General features: G+C 32.3%; 1 protein-coding gene, 1 long non-coding RNA gene and 1 pseudogene across 2 annotated transcripts in view; 1 reads left to right on the top strand and 2 right to left on the bottom strand.

Moving 5' to 3' along the window:
- LOC144848831 (uncharacterized) overlaps positions 1 to 25,073 on the bottom strand; it is a 183,539-nt gene that overhangs the window by 43,339 nt on the left and 115,127 nt on the right. The window lies entirely within an intron of this gene.
- LOC144848283 (uncharacterized) lies at positions 13 to 23,583 on the top strand. The gene is made up of 18 exons (XM_078704997.1): positions 13 to 79; positions 403 to 480; positions 749 to 847; positions 2,311 to 2,409; positions 4,882 to 4,984; positions 5,879 to 5,918; positions 7,192 to 7,248; positions 8,716 to 8,827; positions 9,062 to 9,168; positions 10,155 to 10,196; positions 14,308 to 14,355; positions 17,036 to 17,112; positions 18,179 to 18,296; positions 18,634 to 18,859; positions 19,654 to 19,806; positions 20,982 to 21,098; positions 21,579 to 21,788; positions 23,380 to 23,583. The coding sequence occupies exons 1-18, from the start codon at positions 13 to 15 to the stop codon at positions 23,550 to 23,552; spliced, it is 1,926 nt and encodes a 641-aa protein (XP_078561123.1). The 3' UTR covers positions 23,553 to 23,583.
- LOC144849275 (5S ribosomal RNA) lies at positions 1,141 to 1,258 on the bottom strand (annotated as a pseudogene).

The raw sequence follows: 25,073 nt of genomic DNA, 5'->3' as shown, positions 1-25,073 counted from the left end.
TTAAATATAAAAATGCTTTTGATGCTAGAAGATGAGCATAAGGACCATCTTAGCTTTCTAACCCAAGTTGAAATAGATGGTGTGTTAATAGTCTTCAGTTTTCTATTAGTATTAAAAACTGAACTCTCTAGCTAGCCTAATTAAAACTAGACTAGAAGGAAGATTACAAACATAGCAGCCAGCCAGGGTCTCATTGGCTAAACTCTATGAGCTGGGCTTACGAGACTAAATTATAGGCCTAGCTAGATAGAGCTATATTTAGGACGTAGTACTGTAATTGTAAGTAATTGTTTTAAATCACTTCCTCTTTAATTTCACTAAAAGTAACTTGAGTACTAAATAAAAAGGTAAGCATCAATCCCAGCCAGATACCATGCTTTTAAAACGAATTTACCTTTTCAGTGGTACAAAAGTTCTGCCAGATTGCTCTGGATTTTATCAAGAATGGTTCAAATCCAAAACTGTACCAATCAGCTGCTCGTAAGTTAAGCCCTATCTTATATCTACACTATCGAACTTTATTTTATGTAATGTGCCTATATATGGACATGATGATGTCATATCACTACCATATTTGGGCACATCACACTTTGACAGTGTAGACGGAGCTTTATATAAATTTATGCATTTGATTAAAAGTGAAAATATTACTTTTTTTTATTACAGTACCTATTTATGTATTATACTTCAAATATCTTGTGTTTGCCTGAATGATGATATAAAAAAAATGAAATAATTTTTACTACAGAAAAACTATCAGTTGATGCTCTCACAGTTCAGAATGGAGTTCAGGGACTTATGTATTTACTGACAGAAAGTTCTAAATTAATGGTAAGTGAGTTAAGAGGTACAGTATTGTACCCCTTGGTGCCCCTCCCCACTTTAAACTTATATCTATCATTGTCGTAGAGGAACCTGTAAATTGAACATTTTCTATGTTAAGAATTGAAAGCTAACTTTTATGGCCGACTTCTGTCGTAAACGACAATGTCAACTAGTCTTACATTCATCTGAATGTCCAGTGCCCACCTTAACCAGAGGAGAGGCATAAGCCAATATGTCTGAGGCAGATACTAGATGCAGGGGGCTGCCATAAGAGGCAGCAGTGCTGATTTCAAATGCCTAATGGTACCCCAGCTCTATATACAGCACCCGGTATTCCCAGATGGTCTGCCATCCAAACTCTAACCGGGCCCAATGTTGCTTAACTTTGGTGATCTGACGAGAACCGGTGTTTCAACGTGGTAAGACCGTATATCTATACAAGACAACTTATCTAAGCCCTTAAAAACAATGAGAGTTGACCAAAAAGTGTGATGTGCCCAAATATGGTAGTCATATAACATCATCATGTCCATATATGGGCACATCACACTTTTTTGAGAGCTTAACAAATGGAAAGCTAAACACGCACTGGCTTGCAGAAAACCATTGGCATAACCCATTTCATTTATGATCAAACTTACGTAATTTATGCCATAATTAATGTCATGCATGCACACGTTGAGGATAAAAAAATAATGCTTCCTTGAAAAACATTTAATTAATGTTAAATTATCATCTTATTATGTTGCTACTGATGTCAGTTGAATGCATGCTTTACAATAAGTTTAAAGCTCAGGTACAGGCATGAATTTTAAATATAATATTTGGTTAATTGTACATAAATCAAATATTTGTAACAGAAATCAAGACGAAAAAACTTGAATTTCCCGTAATATGGTCAAATACAACATTTGGCAAAATTCTTCCATAAAAACCAGGAAGACTTTTTTTCAGTAGTTAGGTAGTTAACCTAATGTAATAACATGTCTGGTGACTCCCTAGATGGTGAAAAAAGATACGGTGGATAATTTTTGCTATAGCATGAAAATAAAAATCTAAAGTTGAATAAAAATATCAGAAATGTAATATTCAAGTTGTATTACCTATATTTATTCAGCTGATAATATTTTTTACCACACCGTTTATTTTTCTTAGCTTTTTAAAATGCCTCTCTATTTACAAAATGTGTGTACAAAAGAATAGAGATTTTACTATGTAATTTGAACTATCCCCCCACTGATAAGAAAGTGCTTATTTTCAACAAGCTCGTGTAACACAAATAAAATCTGAAAAATTATGAAACATAGGGGAAACTATAGATCGATAATTATTGGAATGTATGATCAATAGAAATTTTTTGCCCGCACCTGGCCTTTAAATTTGTGAATAAAAATGGTCGATTTGTAACAGGTATCAGAAATAGACTTTCAAGACTCTATTCTAGTTCTTGGCTTCAGTGAAGAACTGAAAAAAGAATTGCTTCAGATGTACATGGAAAATCGGAAAGAAATCCAAGAAATCATGTCGGAAATGTCAATGGACTTTCCTCATTATCACGACTTGGAATGGAGATTGGATGTCGAGGTTGGTAATAAGGAAACAAAATGAAAATGTATTGTTTTTTGTCTGAATCTGAGTTTGTTTGCAATCACCTTTAACCTTTCACCTCTAACCTTTCACTGTAACATATATATCCTGTCATTGTGAGAATTCTTTAGGTTTTTATATTGCGATACCTCTCTTGCTCCTCCACCTTCAGGCCTGTACACTATCTTCTAAATAGAGGGATTTTTCATAGAAAAGCGACTAAAATGCTCTGAATATATCAACTTTTCTCAAATTTGTACCTTCAGTAGCAATGGGACACAGAGCATAAGAGCATGAAAAATAATGATTATTAAAAAGACAAAATAAACAGTTAAATCTAACTAAAAACCCATTGGCTGGCAACCCATTTGACTATTTTTTTTTTTAAATTACATTTTTTCTGGTAAATAAATTGTTTTTCGATCCGATTTTTGGCGAAAGTGAATAACTATTACGTGACATTAAAATGGCCTATTCTACAAAAAATGTTAAATGGTTTTTTTATGGGTGAGATTACAGGTGTATATCTTTAAATTAATACATTAATAATATCTCTCTCAGCGTTTCATTAAACATGTCTCATGGAAATTCAAAGGCTAAATCAATATTCAACAGTAAACAATTAATAAGCAAGGCCCCGCCAGATTAGTCAGCCACAATGTACTATTGCAACACACAGTCACACTGAAAACCGTTCACATTCAATAAAAATATTAAATATGCAGAAGTAACAAGAAAAAGCCATTATGGTTGTTAGTAATGTGTAGTCTATGCCACTTAAAGTCAAGTAATTTCTGTCTAATAGTTAATAAGTAACGCATAATGCAATATAATTATTATAATTCATATGAATTGTATTATTTCTAATGGCATTATTTTTAAATTTCTAAAAGTAAAACATTAATTTGATTTTAGAATTTGTACATTTGAAAACAAATATGATAATATTAATTATTGTAACAAATCACAAACCAACACTGATTATTGTTCATATTTGAATAAAGTAATTAATTATAAAAAATATTAATTAGGAATTAAAGAAATTGTATCAAGGTTCGAATATTTAACGAGTTGTCTACATGATTAAAATATATTCAATTACCGTATATCCTCCGGTATAATCCCACTTCTGGTCTAATCCCACCTCCAGACCTTGTCTTTTAAGGCGAGCGAGTGTGATCATTCACCTAACAGTAACACACTCCTAAACTGCGCTTGAGGTGTGCGATTTACAACACGCTTACATTTGGTAAACTTCTACACACCATAAATACAAACAGTACACCTACAGCACCCCTGAATGTATTGAGGAGTGCAATTTGTAGCACATCTATAATTTTCATACTGTAAGACAAAGGCCTGCACCTTACTGTACTTTATGTCTAATTTCACAAACAGGCATATCCTCAGGTATAGTCCCAGTATTGACGTTTGGTCTGGATGTACTGTAGTTCAGATGAGTTTTTACAAAAATAAATGCTTCATAATCATGTTTTTCCCTGAATTAGGGATTCCCTGGGTATAGTCCCCATCCCAAAGTGGGCCAAATTTCATTTTCTAGGGGATTGGGATTAAATCATAGGATATACGGTAATTGTTATTAAATTAAAAACTCAAAACAAACTACATAAATATTTTTAATTAATAATGTTACTTAGAGGGAAGTTTTGATAACAAAACAATAATTGTAAAACATGATCCATATTGAAATTAAAAATGACATTTTGATATGGTCCCTTCATAACTGGTAATTGATATCAACAATGAAACAAGTCATGTAATATTAAGTGAGTCATACAAATAGTTTGTTCACCTCGCATACAAATACATACAAGGCTTTGATCTAGGACCTTAAGCTCTGTCTACACTATCAAACTATTTTGATGATAAAAAAAAGGTGTGATGTGCCCTAATATGGTAGTGATATGCCTAAATATAATTAGTGATACGACATCATCATGTCCATATACAGTACTGTATGGGCACATCACATTTTTTCTTTCACATAAAGTTTGATAGTGTAGACAGAGCTTTAAAAGAATCTATATATAAATTATGAAAATGACACACAAATTAACATACAAATTAATGTATAATAATAATGTATTCATGTAAAACCCTTATTTTTTAATTAAACTCAAAAAATATCTTAATAACATCTTTGTGGTCACAAAAAAAGAAAGGTTGTTATTATACTATTAGTAACAATTTCATTTACGTATATTGCCAATGCAGGGAATAATTGTGTTATACTACATACACTGATTATGACAACTGTATTTATATTGTACAGTATATTCATTGTTTTTTTATAATGTTAAAACTATGTTAATTGTGGATACTTTAATTAAATAAATAATTTTGAAAATCCATCATACCAACCTACCTACATTTTATTTATAATTATTGATTTTATTATATATCTTAATAATATGTCTTTGTGTTATTATTTTTACGTGCTTTATATAGGATATGAAATGTCTACATATATCAGAAGATATGCTAAATACGTGAATCAGAAAGCGGTCTCGTACAGACAGGTCGCGTTTGATTTTTGTAGAGTGAAAAGAGGGTAAGTATAAAAATAATAAGACTGAAAAAAAAGTGGTGATTGTGAGTGTGACCATTAAATTTTCAGGGCAGTCAACTCTTTTAATACTGGGCTGTCCAAAAACTGGAAACTTTCCCAAAACCAGACTTTTGTTGAAAGAACCCATTTTCTTTGTTACCATTAAAAGCAAATTTAGATTAGGCCTAATAATAATATTCTGGATTTATATACAGTAGCGCCTAATGTTGTGAAACCTCTAAGCGCTGAAAGTTATTACCCCAGTCATTTTTCTTTTTATCAAACGTGTATGGAAACATACTCCCATAATGCAGATAGTAATCAGCGCAAAGTTGTGTTTTGATCTAACCGGTTTCCCATTTATACACCTTGGTGGAGAGAGACAAACATAAGTATCTTGCTTAAGGATACAAGCAATGCGGCGAGAGTTGGATTCAAACCTCGATTTCGCGATCAGTATGAGAATGTCCAACACACTGCGTGTCCGGTATTGGGAGAGTTGACTGTACTACCATTTTCAATTTAACATGGCTCTGTTAGTGCCATCATATCTTCTGAATGAAAAATAAAATGCTGTGAATTTGTGTAGAAAATGAGTGATGTAATGTTGATGAAATGGAGTAGTTAATCAATGAGTGGATTGTAATGAAAGCAAATAGCAAGCTCAGCAGACACTTCATACAGTACATGTATTCCTATCTTTAGACACAATGCGATGCTTATTTATGATATCTCAAGCTGTGAATAACTACGGTACTGCACAGTATCCTCTTCAGATTCCACTGTTGCAGCCAGGTTTATTTCTGTTTAATTTTTAAGATTTCTACTTACCATTTTGTTTATGTGTAGTTTTAAATTTTATGTTGTATTCAATTTTTATCATATTTGTTTTTATAGAAAAGAAGATGGATTGTTGAGGTCCATGCATACAGAAAAGGTATGACTTTATAATTTTAGTATACAATAAGGGATCATATCAACATTATTTTACTGCGCGAGAAAGCTAAATCCAAAGCTATAGGTATTCCGCAGCAATCCCTTTGATTACTGTACATCGCTAATGAAATCAGTCTTTAAAAAATAAAAAACTTTTCTGGTCTGAGAAGGTCGTCTAATTTTCAGACTGTTGATTACCATCTTACCATAGTAACTATAAAGTTGTGTCTTTCCATTGATTTAAATTGATAGCAAGCAATTAAAGCCTATTGAAATTAAGGTCCTGTTTCTGCTGCATAAAAATAACCCGCTTAAAAACGGTGTGAATAAATTAACCCAAATTTCTTGGGAGCAGAAACAGGAAAATTTTGTGGTAACCGGTTAAATGGCAGCGCAAAATAACGGTTAAAAACACCCATTCAATTTGGTGTTAGGATGCCATTTAACCAGTTATCGCTGAGCAATTTTTAGCTGCAACACAAAATAACAGTTATTTGATTGATAGCTACTGACCCCGAGTAAACTACACTGCAGTAACGTTTGAATTAACCGCCAGGACCAATTGCATTTTGGGTAATTCTAATGATTTTTGTCAATGACCACCCACTGATTTAAATGGTTATTTTTGAGCAAAAATTTAGCAGAAATGTTTATTATTGAATTTACTAATCAAATTTTACTAATATCAGCCTGCTACAAAATTACTAATCGGAAAACACAGTGCTGTGTCTCCATATGACATTTGACCAGTATCATAGGAAGATTCTGTAATACAGTGTCGCATGTGTATCACATGTGATGCCTATATCGTGGAAGGTTAGATTAAAGTTGGAGTTGGCTTATGGCCTGTGTTACACATGTGATTCTGTATCACAGGAGTACTAGTCAAATTGTAGATATACAGTGGTAGTACAATCGGCTATCAGAAAATGTAATATTTATCTGATTATGTTTTCAATAGAATTTAAATAAATTGTAATAAACTTGCTCGGTAATTGAAATTCATTCTGGTTACCTTAGCCCTAAATACGATACTCAGATTTTCTCACTAGGATGGTAATCCGTAACCTAAGCCTTTCTTGAATAAGATTAATTTCACAGATTTATATGTTTGCTACGGCAATACAGACATTTATAGAGGTCCATTAAATTTAGAAATGGTTTTAGTAATATAGGTTTTGTCATTTGAATGATGATTGGTCACTACAGGGTCGTAGGTCAAATGAATTGAGAATACCATATTTTTATGAAATATTTTTTTTGCCTTTTTTTAGCTGTTGAAAACACTACCCATACTACAGGACCAGCTGGACTGTCTACTGGAGTTTGAGGTCTGTTAAAATATAATTTATTGTAAATTTCTTTTCTAAATTTTACTTTATAGATGTATTATATCCCGAAAAATGAAAAATAAGGATGAAAAAAAATCAAACTTTAAACAGGCCATTTTGTAGTTTGAATAAAGTTATTCACTTATAAAAATGTATTGTCCCCCAAAATCATGAAAAATAAAGATTTATAAAATCAGACTTTTAATAGCCCATGTTCCTGTTTTAATGAAGTTATTCACTTCCATAACTAAATAATATTTCAATTAAAAATAATTTTAACCAAAAACCATTGTATGACAGACAATTTAAGTATTTTTTTCTTTTGACTAAGGTTTTATCAGAAATAAATTTGATCCAAATTTGTGTCAAAGTAAAATAATAATAATGTGATAATAATGTAAAAATGACCTGTTAAATGCAAAATGTATTAAGGTTAAGGTTTATTAAGGTTACACGTATGTATGATTAATGGAGATGTTAATATTAATGTTAAATTTTATTACTATGTTTAACCAACTTTTGCTATTTTTATAAATTGTCACGATTGTTGTAATTCAGTTTTTTTTAACTGCACCTTGATTATTATTATGGTAGTAGCCAGTGTTTTGCTACTTATTTGAAGTCTGAAATAGAACTTGCGATTCCAAAGCCTTGCGAACTACATTAAAGTCGTATCCTAGCAACAGGATATTTATGCATTATCAGTACTAAAAGTGTCTAATGCTCGTTTATTCATAATAAGTAATTTATTAAGGTTACACAGAATGTTGTCGACATTTTGTTTGAATGCTGTATGTCGAAATAGACAAAACTGTATAGCGTTTTGATTATTTTACTACTTGTACTTTATTTATTGGAATCGTAAAAGTAAAACAGATTGAAATTTAATAGGCCTATAGCAAAGGGTAATTATTCATGGAAAGAAAAACAACAATCAATTTTGTGCCTAGCTTACCTGGATAACCCGAAAATTGCCCATGCCCTTCTCGAAGGAGAGCTATGATATGTATAGCGTTTTGATTATTTTACTACTTGTACTTTATTTATTGGAATCGTAAAAGTAAATAACAGATTAAAATTTAATAGGCCTATAGCAAAGGGTAATTATTCATGGAAAGAAAAACAACAATCTATTTTTGTGCCAAGCTTACCTGGATGAACCGAAAATTGCCCATGCCCTTCTCGAAGGAGAGCTATTATAAGAACATCCCTCTACAGTGCATTTTCATTGAAGCTTTGAACCCAGTACAGAGTGATCATTAGCGCTTTTACAGATTCATGTGTTCTACTATGATCATGCTAAATTATTACATTTGATATCTAAGTGGTTAGAATATGTCAGGGTTTTGCTCAAATGTTCGCTTTGAGTAATTCACAATCTTTGTGTATGAACATTAAAACATATAATGGTTTAATGCATCTAGATAACTTTTAACATTAACATTTATATCTTTTTTTTTGTTACAGGTAAATTCATCTCAACTGTCGAATGGCGTTATTACCGGTTGTTTCATGCTACTTTTTAAAGACTGTATTCGATTGTTTGCTTGTTATAACGATGGCATCATTAACCTTCTAGGTAAGACAACCCGAAAGACGAAAATAGCAGAATTTAAATCCTAAATGTCAGCGCATTTTGTCTGTAAAACCTAAGAACATAATTATTATTCCGGTGAAATAGGTCTATTAAACTTACCTGAATTGATAAAAGTAAACATTAGTCTGAAATTCAAGAAAGATACTCCTAAAACAGCCATTTAATAATTTAAACAAAACAAGTAGAATTATAACATATTTTTTATTTGTTTTGCAGAGAAATTTTTTGAAATGTGTAAAAAGGATTGTAAAGTTGCATTGGACCTCTATCAGAAATTTCTCATCAGAATGGACAAAGTTTCCGAATTTCTAAAAGTAGCAGAGGTAAATTTTTTTTTTTTTATTAATTTTTTTTTCTCCAGAAAAGAAAAACATAATAAAGAGTGCACTAAAGAGATTTAGATTTGTAAATGCTTTTGGTACAATTTGTGTTACAGTAAATGCTCACAAAGCTAGGCCCAGACCTTTGGAATAACCTTTCAATCATAATTCGTGACTCATCTTCAATTATAATTCTCAAAAAACTCTTGAAAACCCATCTTTTCCCGAAATAATTATGTTCACCAGATGATCGGTCATTGTAAAGCGCTTTGATCCTTGTAAAGGCGCTATATAAATTGAATGCACTTGAAAATATTTGGTAGTTTCTAAGTTGAAAATCAGAGTTGGATAGCCGAGTGGTTAGGACACTTGACTGTCATACAGATAGACCCGGGTTCAATTCCCGACAACTCCCAGTCCACTCAGCTGTAAATGAGTACCTGGTTGAAAACTAGGGAGAAAAAAGGCGGCATGGAAAGGAACACATAATGCCGAGGTTTAGTACAATGAGCTCCTAACAGCTCATTCCCCTACGTTCAGCATGAATACGGGACTCACCTTTACCTTTAAGTTGAAAATGGAACATTCTCTAGTTGACCTCACCTTAAAGATGTATTATCCTGAAAAAAATAATTTTTGAAAATGTTTTTGTTTTGTTTTTGTTAATGTCACATAATAGTTATCCATTTTGACCAAAAATTGGATCACCAAAAATATTATTTACCTTCAAAAACTATAATTAATAAAAAAATATTGAAATTGGCTACTAGCCAATAGGTTTTTGGTTTATTTTGTCATTTTATAAGTGAAAACATAATTGTTTTCGTTTTTTTTTTCCGGAATTGATTCATTTCGTTAAAACTACAAAATTGACTATTCAAAATCTGATTTTATTAATCTTTATTTTTCATGTTTTTGGGATGATAAATACATGTTTAGACAATGTTTAATACTTTTGGAATTTTTTTTTTTTTTTTTTTTTTTTGTAGCAAGTGGGAATAGATAAAGGAGAAATTCCAGACTTAGCAAAAGTAAGTACTTCTCACAATGTTTATACTTTCAAGTTTGTTTTAAGTGTTTTGTGCATTTCTGGTCTTCATTCTGTTAAACTGTCATTTAGTGTTTCTCATTTTTGGTTGTATTTTTCTTTTAACATTTTTCGTGCTAGAATTATCACTAATAAATTGTTTAAACATAATGTCGAACAAATTTAAATTAAACAAACTAACATTTAACAAAATATTCTGAAAGCTAGTAAAATTATAAATTAAACAATTGTGAGTGCTTTGTTTACATTCTGCTTTCCTTGTTATTACTCAAAAGTCTTAAATTGTGACCTTTGACACGTCCAGGGTCCAATTAAATAGCCTTCGGTTGTGTCAACCAATCATTTACCTTTATTTGTAACCACTTCAGTTCAGTAATTTGTATAATTAGATACAGACTGCAGTGATTATAGGAAAATCAATCGTCTTGCGTTCTTTCAGTTAAATTATAAGCCAGTGGAAGAATTTTATGTTTTTCACTATTATTTGCCATATTGCTTAGACTATTTTAGTATAACCTCTAAATAAAGACCATATTTTAGACTTGTGTTTTAAGAATATATATATTTTATAAAAGTAGTCCTTTTTTAAAAGGGAGTATTTTTTTTTTGTTGACCATATTTAATGAGGGTGATTCATCCAGCAATTTCTGATCTCATTAGGGACCCAGAGGTTCACAAGACAAACATATACACAAGATGCTCTACATAAACAAAGTCTTATTATTGGGAGTGGAGTTGTAATTTTTTCCTTATAAAAAATCCTGACATGTGACGTGAACCCAGGACCCTTGGAGTGTAGCCAAACATCATAACCACCAAGCCACAACTCCACTATTATTTCTTGCATATTGGACTGTTTAACTATAACAATTAATAAAATACAAACCCATAACCTACAAATGTCAAAACAAAAAACCCTATGTTGCAATAATATCATCACATACATTGATTCTCATGGCTAGATAGATTTAATATAATGATAATAAATTCACCCTATTAATTAATGGAATGGTCTAAGTTTGAATAGTAAACATTGACTAAATCTGTTTTTCTATATTCTAATCAAAGAGATTATCTATCTACAAGTTAATATGTTGACATTTTGAATATTATGTTTTAAAATGCAAATGCAATGGGAGGCACTTTAGTACAACCTAATTACTGCGTGTTGTATTTTAATCATTAGTACATGTTATGTGAAGTTGTTGAACTACTGATCGTGAGACCGAGGTTCGAATCCAACTCTCGCCGCATTGCTTGTATCCTTTAGGCAAGATACTTTACTTACGTTTGCCTCTCTCCACCCAGGTGTATAAATGGGTACCCGGTTAAGATCAAGATACAACTTTGCGCTGATTAATAACTGCATTATGGGAGTATGTTTCCATACGTGTTTGATCCACAAAAAAATGACCGGGGGTAATAATGTTCAGCGTTTCACAACATTAGGCGTTACAGTATATAAATCCAGGATACTATTATTATGTGGTGAAAAAATAATGTTTCACTTGCAATCATAAACATGAACTTTAGTCATAGTAGAATATTGTACACCTACTGTTGTACAGTACATTGAGGGATCATGTCAAAATGATTATACTGCAGTTGCTGCAGTAACCACATTTTGTTTACTCTTTAAACCTTGTTTTTAGCAAGATTATTTATATTATAGTTATACACACTGTTTATTGTAGTAACTGACGTTATAATCTTTTACATTACAACAAAGTACGATCAAATGTTATTGCAGTACACTCATTTTAGTTTCTGCAGTAACTGCAGTAGAATAATTTTGACATGGTTCTTTTCCCTGTCTACACTATCAAACTTTATGTGATATGATGATGTGATATGCCCATATATGAACACGATGATGTCATATCACTACCATATTTGCGCACATCAATACCATTTTTGGGCACATCACATTTTTTTTTGTCAAACTAGTTTGATAGTGTAGACAGAGCTTTAGGATGTAAAGATTACATTGTTTGCTGGAGCCGATGTTTAGCTTACACATCAAGATCTAGGAAACAATCACCTTATTACAATACTTTTTTAATTGTTAGATTTGGTTAATTAGGAATTTACATTAATCAAGTTTAAATATGTTTTTGTTTTTATTTATGTTTGAAATATTAGATAATTAAATTTTAGGACATACCTGTAGTAAAGAAGTTGTCAGTGTTTGTTATTGTACTTTTTAAATAGATTAATTTACAAATTAAGTCGTAACTAAACTATAATCTGTTATATTTTGTTTAAATTTTATTCCAGTTTAGGCAACTTCCCATCAGTTTTGAAAATGTGAGTTTCTGTATTCCTAGCTTGCAATGCTCAAGACTTGACTAATGCATTGGCTGCCTTTATTATTATTTATATGTGGTTACTACACGTACCAGGGAAGAGTAAATATTGTATTATTGTACTCTTCCCTGCTATAAACTCACTATAGAAATCTGGCCTGGAAAGACTTTTGAGCAAAAACAAGGGATAATTACTATATGGGCTATAAAACCTTTTTTTCATTCATTGAATACCAAAGTATTTGACAAAAAAAATCAAAGTTGTATATAATAATTTGTTTATAATTTGATTTCTAAGATGTATAGTTCTCGCATAAATTCTTTTTCATATTTCAGCTAGAAAAAAATATTTATTATTAGCAAAAACGTTTATTTAGCACAGAAATTAAAATCTGTTTTAATCTGTTTATTTTTCAATCTTATATTTCCAAATATCATTCACATTATTGCATATAATTGTTATTGATGGTCATGCCCTTATTTGGTCACCCATATGGTCAATTTAAGTACTTTTTGTAATTATTCCATACTGATTAGTGCCCTGGGGTTTTGATGATTTTTATATTTTGTTGTCGGTAGTTTGCAACAGGAATGCCCTTGTTTTTGAACAAAACTTTTCAAAGTTTTTGTATGGTTGTACCAGGTAGAAAGGCATCAAATTAATTTTTTTTTTCTTGTATAAATTCTCATTTTTTTATCCGTAGGTAAAATATTCTTTTCTATGAGAGAGTACAATTTTGTAAGAAATTTAAAATGTGTAAAAGGAATTTTTTCCTCCGTCTCTCTTCAAAGATAAATTATAATCTTAAGTTATTTAAATTTGTTAAATTGTTTTAATAGTAATTACTATCAGTATTTACAATTTTTGAGAGAGATAATTATTGCTGTAGCATTTATTCTTCAGGATCATCATGGCATGATTACCATTATCATCTTTATTTTCATATTTATTACAATCATCATCATCATATTGATTATAATCGTATTGATCATCATCATATTGATCATCATATTGATTACAAATCATCATATGATGATTGTAAGCAATATGATGATTTGTAATACAAATCATCATATTGCTTACATTCAATCATCATCATATTGATTATCATTATCATCTTGATTATCATTATATTGATTACAATCATCATATTGATTATAATCATATTGATCATCATCATATTGATTACCATCATATTGTTATTATCATCATATTCATCATCATATTCATCATCATCATATTCATCATCATCATATTCATCTTCGTCATATTCATCATCATCATATTGATCATCATCATATTGATCATCATCATATTCATCATCATCATATTGATCATCATCATCATATTGATCATCATCATCATATTGATCATCATCTTGAATCATTATCATCATATCGTTATTATCATATTTTAAATATTAAATCATCATTGATTATTGTCTTCATTAAATAATCATATTGGTTATTAACATATTGATGATCATCATGTTATTATCAGTTATATTGATTATCATCATTATGATTATCATCATGATCAATCCTATTATCAATTCCAATCAATACAACCAGCAGTTTTGATTTATCATTTTAGCATACATCAACAAATTTAGATTGACGTACAGTACACTACAATTAGTAGTAATATTTCTTTCGGAGAATCAGGTTAACTTCAAAAATCATTCATGCATACTAATTGATGCAATGTAATCAACAAATCAGTTCTATTTAATTAGCTTCTTTCCCTGTGACGTTTTCCATTGATAAAATTTGACCTTTTTCCAATAGGCTCTCAGCTTAGAAAGTGGTTTGCAATGGCTGACCGATCTTCTACAGGTAGAGAATAATATCTCATACAACTGTAAATGCACCATAGATAATTTATGTTAATAGTTACATGCAATATACTCAATATTTACGGCACAAATTATTAGTTTAATAAAGTTTTTTTTTTGTTGCGTTATATCATCTTTCCGTTTTTTTAATACATGCAGTTTCTTTGCGTTGTTTTAGTTAAATTCATTTAAATATCTTTGGCTTTTAGATTGCTTCTCTATCTGGTACAACCAAAACAAAATTATAATTCAAATCTTCATATTATATAACCTATTATAACTGCTTACCATGGTAAAATACTACTAATATACCAATTAACATAACTTTTAAAACGATTTCATAAACTATTTTTAACTAACCCTTTTATATAATTCGGTAATTATAATTATGTTTTAACTTTGTGTTTTTACGATTTTTAACCTTTAACCTTTTGTCCTTACCCTCTTAAATATTAAAATATGATTTGGTCAAGTGGACATTTGAGGTGGACAATAGCTGAAAAATGACGGTCATTTCAAATGAAAAATACTTGGGCTGTGTATTTTTTTCATTGTCGTCGTCATTGTTGCCATGGCATTCATCATGTTTATAATAGTTCCATTGGTTTGTTTAAATCGGTCATCACCACAAAACATCATCTTTAATCAATAGGCATTAACTTGTTTTTAAAGAATTTCTGAATTATAATTTAGAATAGATTGAGTTTGCATGCACAAGATTGAGATTTTATCAAAATGTGATTGTGTGTTTATTGGGATATTTTTGAATTTGTTAATAATATTTCTTTAATTTTATATGTGCATTTTTCATTTTTGTGAGTGTAAATTGTCTGAAGATTAGTTTAAAGCTCTGTCTACACTATGTGATGTACCCAGATATGATAGTGATACGACATGATCATCATTCTGTTGTCACTTCAAGTTTGATAGTGTAGGCAGAGCTTAAGGAATATTCATAGTAAAGATTCAGGATTGGGTTTTTTTGTTGGTTTTTTTAGGTGGGTGTGAAAAAAACATAAAATAAGGGTGAATTTAAACCAGAATAATCTGTGTTTTTAATATTTTGTATTTTTTATTAATTTGTTTTTAGAAATCAATTAAGTCTTTATAAAATTACAAGGGCTCGTCAGGTGGACTCGTCAGATGGTTGTTTGTCACTAATTAGCAAGTCCAATATCTGCCAATGACATTTCAGTGTTGTCACTTATTCACCAACATATTAACCAATCAATTTTCTAACAATATTTACATGATGACATTTTTTAACATTCTTACTATAATTTAAAATATTAGTTAAGTTCTTTTACTTAATATTTATATTATTTTGCATGTATATAGTTCTATACTTTAGCAAAGTAATATTACTAATTGCTATATAATAGATTGATAATTGATGATAAACCAACCATAACTTCACATAATATATTATAAGTTTATTTGTTAAAAGAAATCAATCCTTTACTACCGTTTGGCACACATGGCGTTTCATACTTAAATTCTTAACAAGCTAAAATTGAAACCTTGACTGGTGGAAAAATCATAAAAAGACAATAACTAGAGGCTATAGTCTACCTTTTAGCTGTTCATTGAGAACACTTGCGAAAAAATGCAATTCTCGGGCAGGACTGAATCCACGACTTTGAAATCACTAGCGTTTTAACTGTACCTCTAGACCGAGCTATGGTTGGATTCAAGCCCCACGAAAGCAGCGGGTACTGCATCAACAAGATGATTATTGTAATACAATAATATAAATAATAATAATATTAATAATAGTAGTAGTTAATTACAGTACAATAATCATCCTATTATAAAAAAAGCAAAACTTGTACACTATTATAATTTATTAAAGATGTATTGTCCCTTGAAACACAAAAAAATGAAGGTCAAAATATTCTAAATTTAAATTGGCCATATCAAAGTAATATTAAAGTTATTCACTTTAAGTCGAAAATTCGAGCCAAAAGCAACAAGTTTACGTAATTAACAGGTAAATTAGTTGGATTACATTTCGTCTGGAAAATCGTCGCGAGCGAAAGTAAACAAAGATTTCAAACCATGAGTACGCATTATGCATATGCTAATTAGGATTGTTTACAACTCGTCACGGTTGAGAAGGTATTTTCACACAGATCGTGAGGAAGTTTTATGATTATGTATACAGAGAGTAGCCAAACAAGCGCGTTTCATTATGGGATATGTTTTGATCGAAAACTTTGACTGGAAGTCAAAGTTATTTTTTTAACAAAAAAACGTCTGTATTTTAGTTAAATGATTTTTTTTTTCGACAAATTTTTGGTGATAGTTAATAACTATTATGATACTTCAAAATGACCCACCTTTTTTCGAAATCTGTTATTTTTTATTTTTTTGGAATTAGTCAAAGGGACAATACATCTTTAAGCGTTTTAGATTGTTTGACGTCAATTCATTTTTACTCGGAATGCTAGAAAAATCTGTGTGTATTTATAAAATTGTTATACTTCATACAAGAGTAAAGCATTCATTACGATATGTTTTAAAAGAAAATCAACAAAAATGCTTCAATTGCATTTAAATGAAAAATATTCTAAACACATGATTATGCAGATTTTATAATTATATTCGTAAAAAGCTTTTTATATCGCGCGTAAAAATCTGTGTGTAATTAAAATATTGATTTTCATATTTTGTATTCTTAGGCTCCAAGCAGTCTTCTCGATGCGTTAAAACAACATGTTCAGTCTATGGAGTCTAGTAAAAAAACGCAATGGGTAAAGTAAGTAATGTTCTCTATTCTAAGCATACTCTGTAATTAATGATATAAATCAACCATTAGTTTTCAGTATTTGTTTTGACAGTATTAATTTAAATGAACAGTAAGCTTTGTAAAACGATATAAATTGGTATGTCATCATTAGCATCCACATGATGCGAATAGCAAACATACAGTAAATAAGGTTGTATGCTGGAGGCCAAGCCGATTATGGCATAGGCACAGTTTTGAGGCTGTTAATTGTCTTAAGCTCTGTCTACACTATCAAACTAGTTTGACAAAAAAAGTGTGATGTGCCCAAATATGGTGGTGATATGACACCATCATGTCCTTATATGGGCACATCACATGTTTTTGTCACAATAAAGTTTGATAGTGTAGACAGAGCTTTATAAATTATAATTGAATAAGGACATTAGGTTTGGATACAGTGTACAAATCTGGCTCTGCACTTGAATATGAGTACCTCCATGTTCTTGATCATCTAAGATCCTGTCAATGTTACAGGATTTGTATTTTTGGAAGAGCGGGGTGGGGGATGTAGACCCTATTTGAATATAGTGTGAATAAAGCGTAAAGCACCTGTTAGAATAACTCATCCTAAGATAAAATGGCACCTTTGTCAGAATGCAAAACAGACCTCCCAGTTTCACAATAACCGTCAAACAGAGTTTTCTCCTGTCTCTCATCCCAATAGTTCATAAGTTTACCGTTTAGGCTCCACTACGAGGTTAACTAAAGGTTTTTGATGACATCAATTATGGTTTAGTGTTTTGTATTAAGTATCCCAATATTTTATTGTTCCAAGTTGGGACCTGTGTAGTACCCTATTTGAATATTTGCCCTTGTTTTGTTCTAATGATCTGTCTACACTATCAAACTTTATATGGCAGAAAAATGTGATGTGCCCATATATGGACATGATGATGTAATATCACTACCAGATTTGGGCATATCACTACTATATTTGGTCACGTCACACTTTTTTTGTCAAACTAGTTTGATAATGTAGACAGAGAGCTTAGAGCTCTATCGCAATGAATCCGTCTATATTTTTGTTTTCTCGTAGGCCAGCCACTATTGCTACAGCAGTGAGTGCATTCACATCAAATCTAGCAAACATTGACCCTGAAGAAAAGAAGCAAGCGTTAGAAGAAGAAAAATTAAGACTTGCATCCATGAAGATGGTAAGAACATCACAAAATAGATGTGGTCATAAGCCCCATCCTGGACTTAAAATTCCAAGTTATGGTCATGGGTGTTAATTTACCAAGTTATTTTTCAAAAATGTTTTTCAGGGGACAATCTTTAAATCTTTAGCGCCTTGAGCACTTTTAGTGGATATGTGCGCTATATAAATTATTATTATTTATTATTAACATAATGGATGTTTGTATTCGTGAAATGGAGAGTATAATCAGAGTTAAATGATGGAATGGTCTATATGAACAAAAAATGAAAACAAAAATCATATAATTATTATTATGATATATTAATTAACATAATATTAACTATTATCCACAGCAAACCCATACATCTCCTCCAGTATCTGAGTTGAGTGCAGCACCAACAAGTAACAATCCGTTTACAAACACAGCGCCACCACAGGCTGTGACCTCTCCGTTTACAAACACATCAGCACCACAGGCTGTGACCTCTCCGTTTACAAATACATCAGCGCCACCACAGGCTGTGACCGCTCCAGTTACCGCACCTCCTAGTCAAGATTTATTTAGTGTTGCCACAACGAGTAAGTCTTTGAAATATATTAACATTTTCGGGTCCAGAAAAGTGAATGTGTGTAAATAAAAATGGCAGAAAGTTTAGAAGGCAATTCGTCTCAGTGAATAAGCATAGGCTGATCCAAGGTGGAGGAGGGGGCCCTCTAAATTTTGCTAATTGTAATGCAAAAGATAGGATACTAATTTCAGTTCAGCACCTAAAATTTGCCATTTTTAGGCCCTGGAGTCTCTCTTTCCCCCTATTTCATAATCCTGGATCTGCCACTGGATAATATATGAACTTATAAAATCGGTAATCAGCGCTATTTTCTAAAATGAGATGGTTGGCTGGGAAATGGTTGTTTCTTGCCTTCAATTATCCATGATTAAACAAAGACAACAAGATGGGCGTGTACCATGTTTATTCAGTACCAGCAGTGTGTTATTCTATTCTAGGAAAATACAATGTGATTTTGACTTTTGGACAAAAAATCCCTTTCTTTTGTTATTGACAATTGACAATTTTTTTCCCATAATCTTTTCCAAAACTAAAAGAGAGGGAAAGAAATAAAATATGGTTACATTTCAATTTCATGCTCCAACCATTCTCATAGTGACATGCTTTAGTGGTGAACATGCTTGCTTACCAGAATCTTGGGTTCAAATCCTGGCACAGGTCCAGTACCAAAATAATCTCAATCTTTAGTGCTACAGTTTTATATTACTTGCCAATCTTCATTATTAAGTCAAATCTCATGTGCTCTTTCAAATGCTTTACATACGTCATGAAAATCATCCATAAAATCAGCCATTCATGTTTTAGATTCATCACAACCACAGCCGACGAGTAAACCGTCAGAAGATCTCATGGGCTTAACACCGAATCCAATGGCTGTCGTCCAGGCTACATTGCAGGCGCAGTCACAAATGATGCACCCTGGCATGCCGAGCGGCTCGCCTTGGAGCTCACCGAATGGTAAGACCAATCGGATCAGCACCAATCACATGACACTTGCATGATAATGCTTCGCTTTACATACACTCGCATTTATTCTTAAGCTCTGTCTACTAAACTATTAAACTTGTTTGACAAAAATGTGCCCGAATATGGTAGGTTTATGCCCAAATTTAGTAGTGATATGACATCATCATGTTCATATATGGGCGCATTTTTTTGTCACATAAAGTTTGATAATGTAGACAGGCTTTAATCATTTACTTTGCTCTAATAATATTATTACAGAAAATTAGACGGGCTTGTGCCAAGCGCATCACACTAAACTGTACGTTAATAAATCCATTTCCAATACTCATCAACCATAAATATTCATATATTAACAGGATATATTAACAGATTTTAAAAAAGTTTCTATATATTCCTGAAGAATTTTATCAAACTTAATTCTGTGAGTAACGAAAACTAACCTAATGAGTATAGTTCCAATTTCCGGTACTTTCACGCATCAAAGGTTTAATGACTGGTTTTTTGTGCCTAAATGCCTGTGTGCGTATAAAACAAAACTATAGTTTGTGTGCAGAATGTCCTTGTTTTTTTTTGTGGATAAAATACTAGATTGAACCAGCTTGAACCAACCTAAACTAGATTGAACCAGCTTAAGCCAACCTAAACTAGATTGAACCAGCTTAAGCCAACCTAAACTAGATTGAACCAGCTTGAGCCAACCTAAACTAGATTGAACCAGCTTAAGCCAATCTAAACTAGATTGAACCATTTCAAGCCAACCTAAACTAGATTGAACCAGCTTAAGCCAACCTAAACTAGATTGAACCAGTTAAACCAACCTAAACTAGATTGAACCAAATATTGTCAGTTGTCAAAAATATTGCTAACTGGATGAAAGGAGTTGATAATTAGTAAATCAATTGTGATTGGCTACTGATTATATAACGTTTATGCAACTCCTCATTATTGTGTTTTACTATTACTGTATATTTTATTTTTGTTATTTTATTGTTACTGCAATGTATGAATACTATTTCATTTTTAAAAATACTGCAAAAGTTTTTCATAGCTATACATTGTTATTAGTAATGTTTTCTTTCTTTTTCTCGTTCTGTTTATTCGGACACTTGGTTTGCTTTACACTTCTTTGTCTTTACATGCTTCGCTTGTTTTGATTCTGTGGATAGTCGGTCGTGCTTTGAAAGTACCACGCCCTCGTTCGCCATTCGATGACAACGTGGGAAATAGCGCATCTGCTCCTGCCAGCATCGTTGATAGCTTTCTTGGTGGTGATAATACACAAAGTATAGCATACCTGTTTTTAATATTAAGTTGCTCTTTCTTTTGTATTTTCAATCTTTCAATGTTTTGCACATTAAACGTATTTAAAGCACTACAGATTTTGTTTTTTACTTCATTGAATTAAATTTCCATTTGTTAATGTTGTGATCAAAATTATAAGAAATGCATTTATTTTGTTTCCTACATTGTCAACATATAGTGTTTTGCTATATAAGGTCACATATATATATATAATTATGTTTACCAAATTTCACGGTATATAGGTACTAATCTTGACCTAGATCCTTAATGGTCTGATGGTATGATTCCACACCTGTTATTTGAGATATTAGGTTCGTGTCCCACCTGAAAAATAACTTGCTTTTATTCATTAGTAATCTCATAATGTAAATATGTATGATTATTTTTATAACTAAAAATAATTTAATTGTTAAAAGATGAAGCTAAATAGCCCTGTTAGATATGAGGCTTCTATTCTCTAGGCTTGGCACCAACCAACCCGTTTATGAACACAGCACAACCCAGCATAGGATCGCCGTCACGTGGCTATGAACGCCACAGTTGGACTCCAAGCATCCTAGAACCGGAGGGTGGCTTAGAATCTGGCGGTAATGCCGTCGCTGATCTGGAAGCTTTCTTCAGTTCACCCTCTGTGTCCCCTAGCGGAACACCTACTCGCCAAACAAGATCTGGTACTTTTTTGACATATCTGTCATGACCCATTCCTCCTGTTGTTGTGGCTCCTCCCTCTTGTGTTTGGATGTTTGTTATGACTCCTCCCTCTTGTGTTTGGATGTTTGTCATGACTACTCCCTCTTGTGTTTGGATGCTTGTCATGACTACTCCCTCTTGTGTTTGGATGCTTGTCATAACTCCTCCCTCATGTGTTTGGATGTTTGTCATGACTACTCCCTCTTGTGTTTGGATGTTTGTTATGACTCCTCCCTCTTGTGTTTGGATGTTTGTCATGACTACTCCCTCTTGTGTTTGGATGTTTGTTATGAATCCTCCCTCTTGTGTTTGGATGTTTGTCATGACTTCTCCCTCTTGTGTTTGGATGATGTATGCATTTAGAATGTACTGTGTCCGGAAATTATTAACCACTACCATTTTCCATGGTTTTTTTTTTCAAATGTCTAAATTCTTGATATATCATTTATTTTTCTCTCATTGTTTTGAATTTTCTCCACTGTATTTTATTTCAAGTGGATGTACTGTAGTTATAAAATGAGTCAGACAGCAGTCAAAATCATCAACAAAATGATTGAAAGAGAATATATTAATTAATAAATGGCACAGAGGTTGTAGCTTAAATAAAATTTAAATATATTTTTTTGGAAGCATTTTTTGAGATGTGTTCCTTATCTTCAATATTCTGTACACAAAATGTCATGCAAATATTTGTTGATTTCTATGCACAACTTTATGGAGAACGCCAATGGAAATTATTGAGTTCTGCTAGGCCCAATTTTAACTCGTCAACCACCCAAGCTGGATAGCTGAAAAAGCCTAATTTCATCAATACCTACTGGATATCTGAACGCACTTAATTTTTTAAAACCTAGCTTTAACTTGTTGACACCCCACCCCTACAATTCTCTACCTGCCTGGGACACACAGATCATGTGTTTTTGTTGTTGTTTTTTTTAAACCTTATTTAATAAGGGTGACCCATCCAGTCCATATTGTCTATTAGAAACACAATCATGCAAGGGATCTAAAAAAACACAGACTCTATTTAAAAAAAATTTAGATATGAATATGTAGCATGGTGGTAATTGTCTATCAACTGTTCAAACGCATGATAAGACTGTTATATTTATTTACCATATTTTCTCTACAATTTCAGTTATTTATGTAAATATGTGTTTGTATAAATAGATCTAATTTTAATTGAATTTTTAATTATATTATTTTTTGTAATGAAATACTGTATGTTATCCCATACACACTGTATAATCATGAAAATATACATTATTATATTTTATTTATTAGATTACTATTATATATTTAAATAATGATTTAATGCCTCTAAAGCTCTGTCTATACTATCAAACTGGTTTGACAAAAAAAGTGTGATGTGCCCAAATATGGTAGTGATATGCTCAAATATGGTAGTGATATGACATCATCATGTCCATATATAGGCACATCATATTTTTTGTCACATAGTTTGATAGTGTAGGCACAGCTTAATGCTAATTAACAAATGTGCTAATTTTACACAGGCTGCTATACAATATTTAATAAGAAAAAATATTACTTTGTCATTATAATTTTCAGGCATGCTGCCACCAACTAACTCTCCTTCACCTTCAACCAATAGCCTCATCGATCCAGGCTTAACAGCTTATAGTGCTAGGCCAATTCAAACAGGTAATAAAGGTTGCACACTGCAAATAACTATTATAAGTCTAGCTTTTTTAACAATTTATCACTTTGTGTATTTAAACTAACATAACAATTTGTTACTAATCATTACTAATAATGTTTTATAAAGCCTGGTTTCCTTAAATTCAGTATGCTGCTGCTAAAGTTTTCCAATTGATTAAATTTATAGACAAAGTTTGCAAAACAGTATCATGATTTGTCAAGGGGGAAATTGAGTTTTTTTAATCCACAAAATGGTCTCATGTTATTTTTCTCATCCCACCCCCTTCATCCCATCCCCAGAGATGTTTAATATATTTAATGAGGGTGATCCATCTAGCAATGGCTGATCAATGTACAATTCCGTTCATTTTGATAACTCCCTGTGTATAAATGCGCGCATAAGTTAAAATTTGTGTAACGAACAAACTTCAAAATGTTAAAGATACAACATATTTCGTCTATCACCAACATCAGGATTTTAAAAATTACAATTTAAATTGATGTTGACAAATTAACGGCAAATTTAGTCCTGCCAATGCCATGTGCTAATGAACTTATTGATTTTAAGTAAAACAGGCTTAAGTTTGTATTTAAACTCAAATATTTCATATCAAATTGAATAACAATAATACAGGTAGGTATTTGAGTTATCAAATCATTGCTTATTTCAGAATTTCGTAATAGTTTGTAACAAATAATAGAAGAAACACAAATACATGAATCGACCATAATACGCATTTGCCTGATGGGAAGGAACATGAATGCGTTTATATATATTTTGGCAGGTATTGTTATCCCCTGGATTTATATTCTGGTACCTTGGAATTTCCCCAGGGATGACAGTGTGCATGACTCCCCTGGTACCTTGGAATTTCCCCTGGGATGACAGTGTGCGTGACTCCCCTGGTACCTTGGAATTTCCCCAGGGATGACAGTGTGCGTGACCCCCCTGGTACCTTGGAATTTACCCTGGGATGACAGTGTGCGTGACCCCTGGTACCTTGGAATTTCCCCTGGGATGATAGCGTGCGTGACACCCTGGTACCTTGGAATTTCCCCTGAGATGACAGTGTGCGTGACCCCTGGTACCTTGGAATTTCCCCTGGAATGACAGTGTGCGTGACACCTTGGTACTTTGGAATTTCCCCTTGGATGACAGTATGCGTGACCCCCCTGGTACATTGGAATTTCCCCTGGGATGACAGTGTGCGTGACACCCTGGTACCTTGGAATTTCCCCTGGGATGACAGTGTGCGTGACACCTTGGTACCTTGGAATTTCCCCTTGGATGACAGTATGCGTGACCCCTGGTACCTTGGAATTTCCCCTTAGATGACAGTGTGCGTGACACCCTGGTACCTTGGAATTTCCCCTGGGATGACAGTGTGCGTGACACCCTGGTACCTTGGAATTTCCCCTGGGATGACAGTGTGCGTGACACCCTGGTACCTTGGAATTTCCCCTGGGATGACAGTATGCGTGACCCCCTGGTACCTTGGAATTTCCCCTGGGATGACAGTGTGCGTGACCCCCCTGGTACCTTGGAATTTCTCCTGAGATGACAGTGTGCGTGACACCCTCGTACCTTGGAATTTCCCCTGGGA

Source organism: Antedon bifida, chromosome 7 (genome assembly GCF_963402885.1).
Source record: "Antedon bifida chromosome 7, ecAntBifi1.1, whole genome shotgun sequence".
Taxonomy (NCBI): domain Eukaryota; kingdom Metazoa; phylum Echinodermata; class Crinoidea; order Comatulida; family Antedonidae; genus Antedon; species Antedon bifida.
The sequence above is the reverse complement of the archived record's forward strand: the minus strand, read 5'-3'. Positions and strand labels throughout refer to the sequence as shown.

Excerpts from the sequence above, each read along its gene's own strand:
- LOC144848283 (XM_078704997.1), top strand. The coding sequence starts at position 13 with ATGCTTTTGATGCTAGAAGATGAGCATAAGGACCATCTTAGCTTTCTA. Across the intron at positions 481-748 it reads ACTGTACCAATCAGCTGCTC|AAAAACTATCAGTTGATGCT; the intron begins GTAAGTTAAGCC and ends TTTTTACTACAG. Across the intron at positions 21,789-23,379 it reads TACTCGCCAAACAAGATCTG|GCATGCTGCCACCAACTAAC; the intron begins GTACTTTTTTGA and ends TATAATTTTCAG.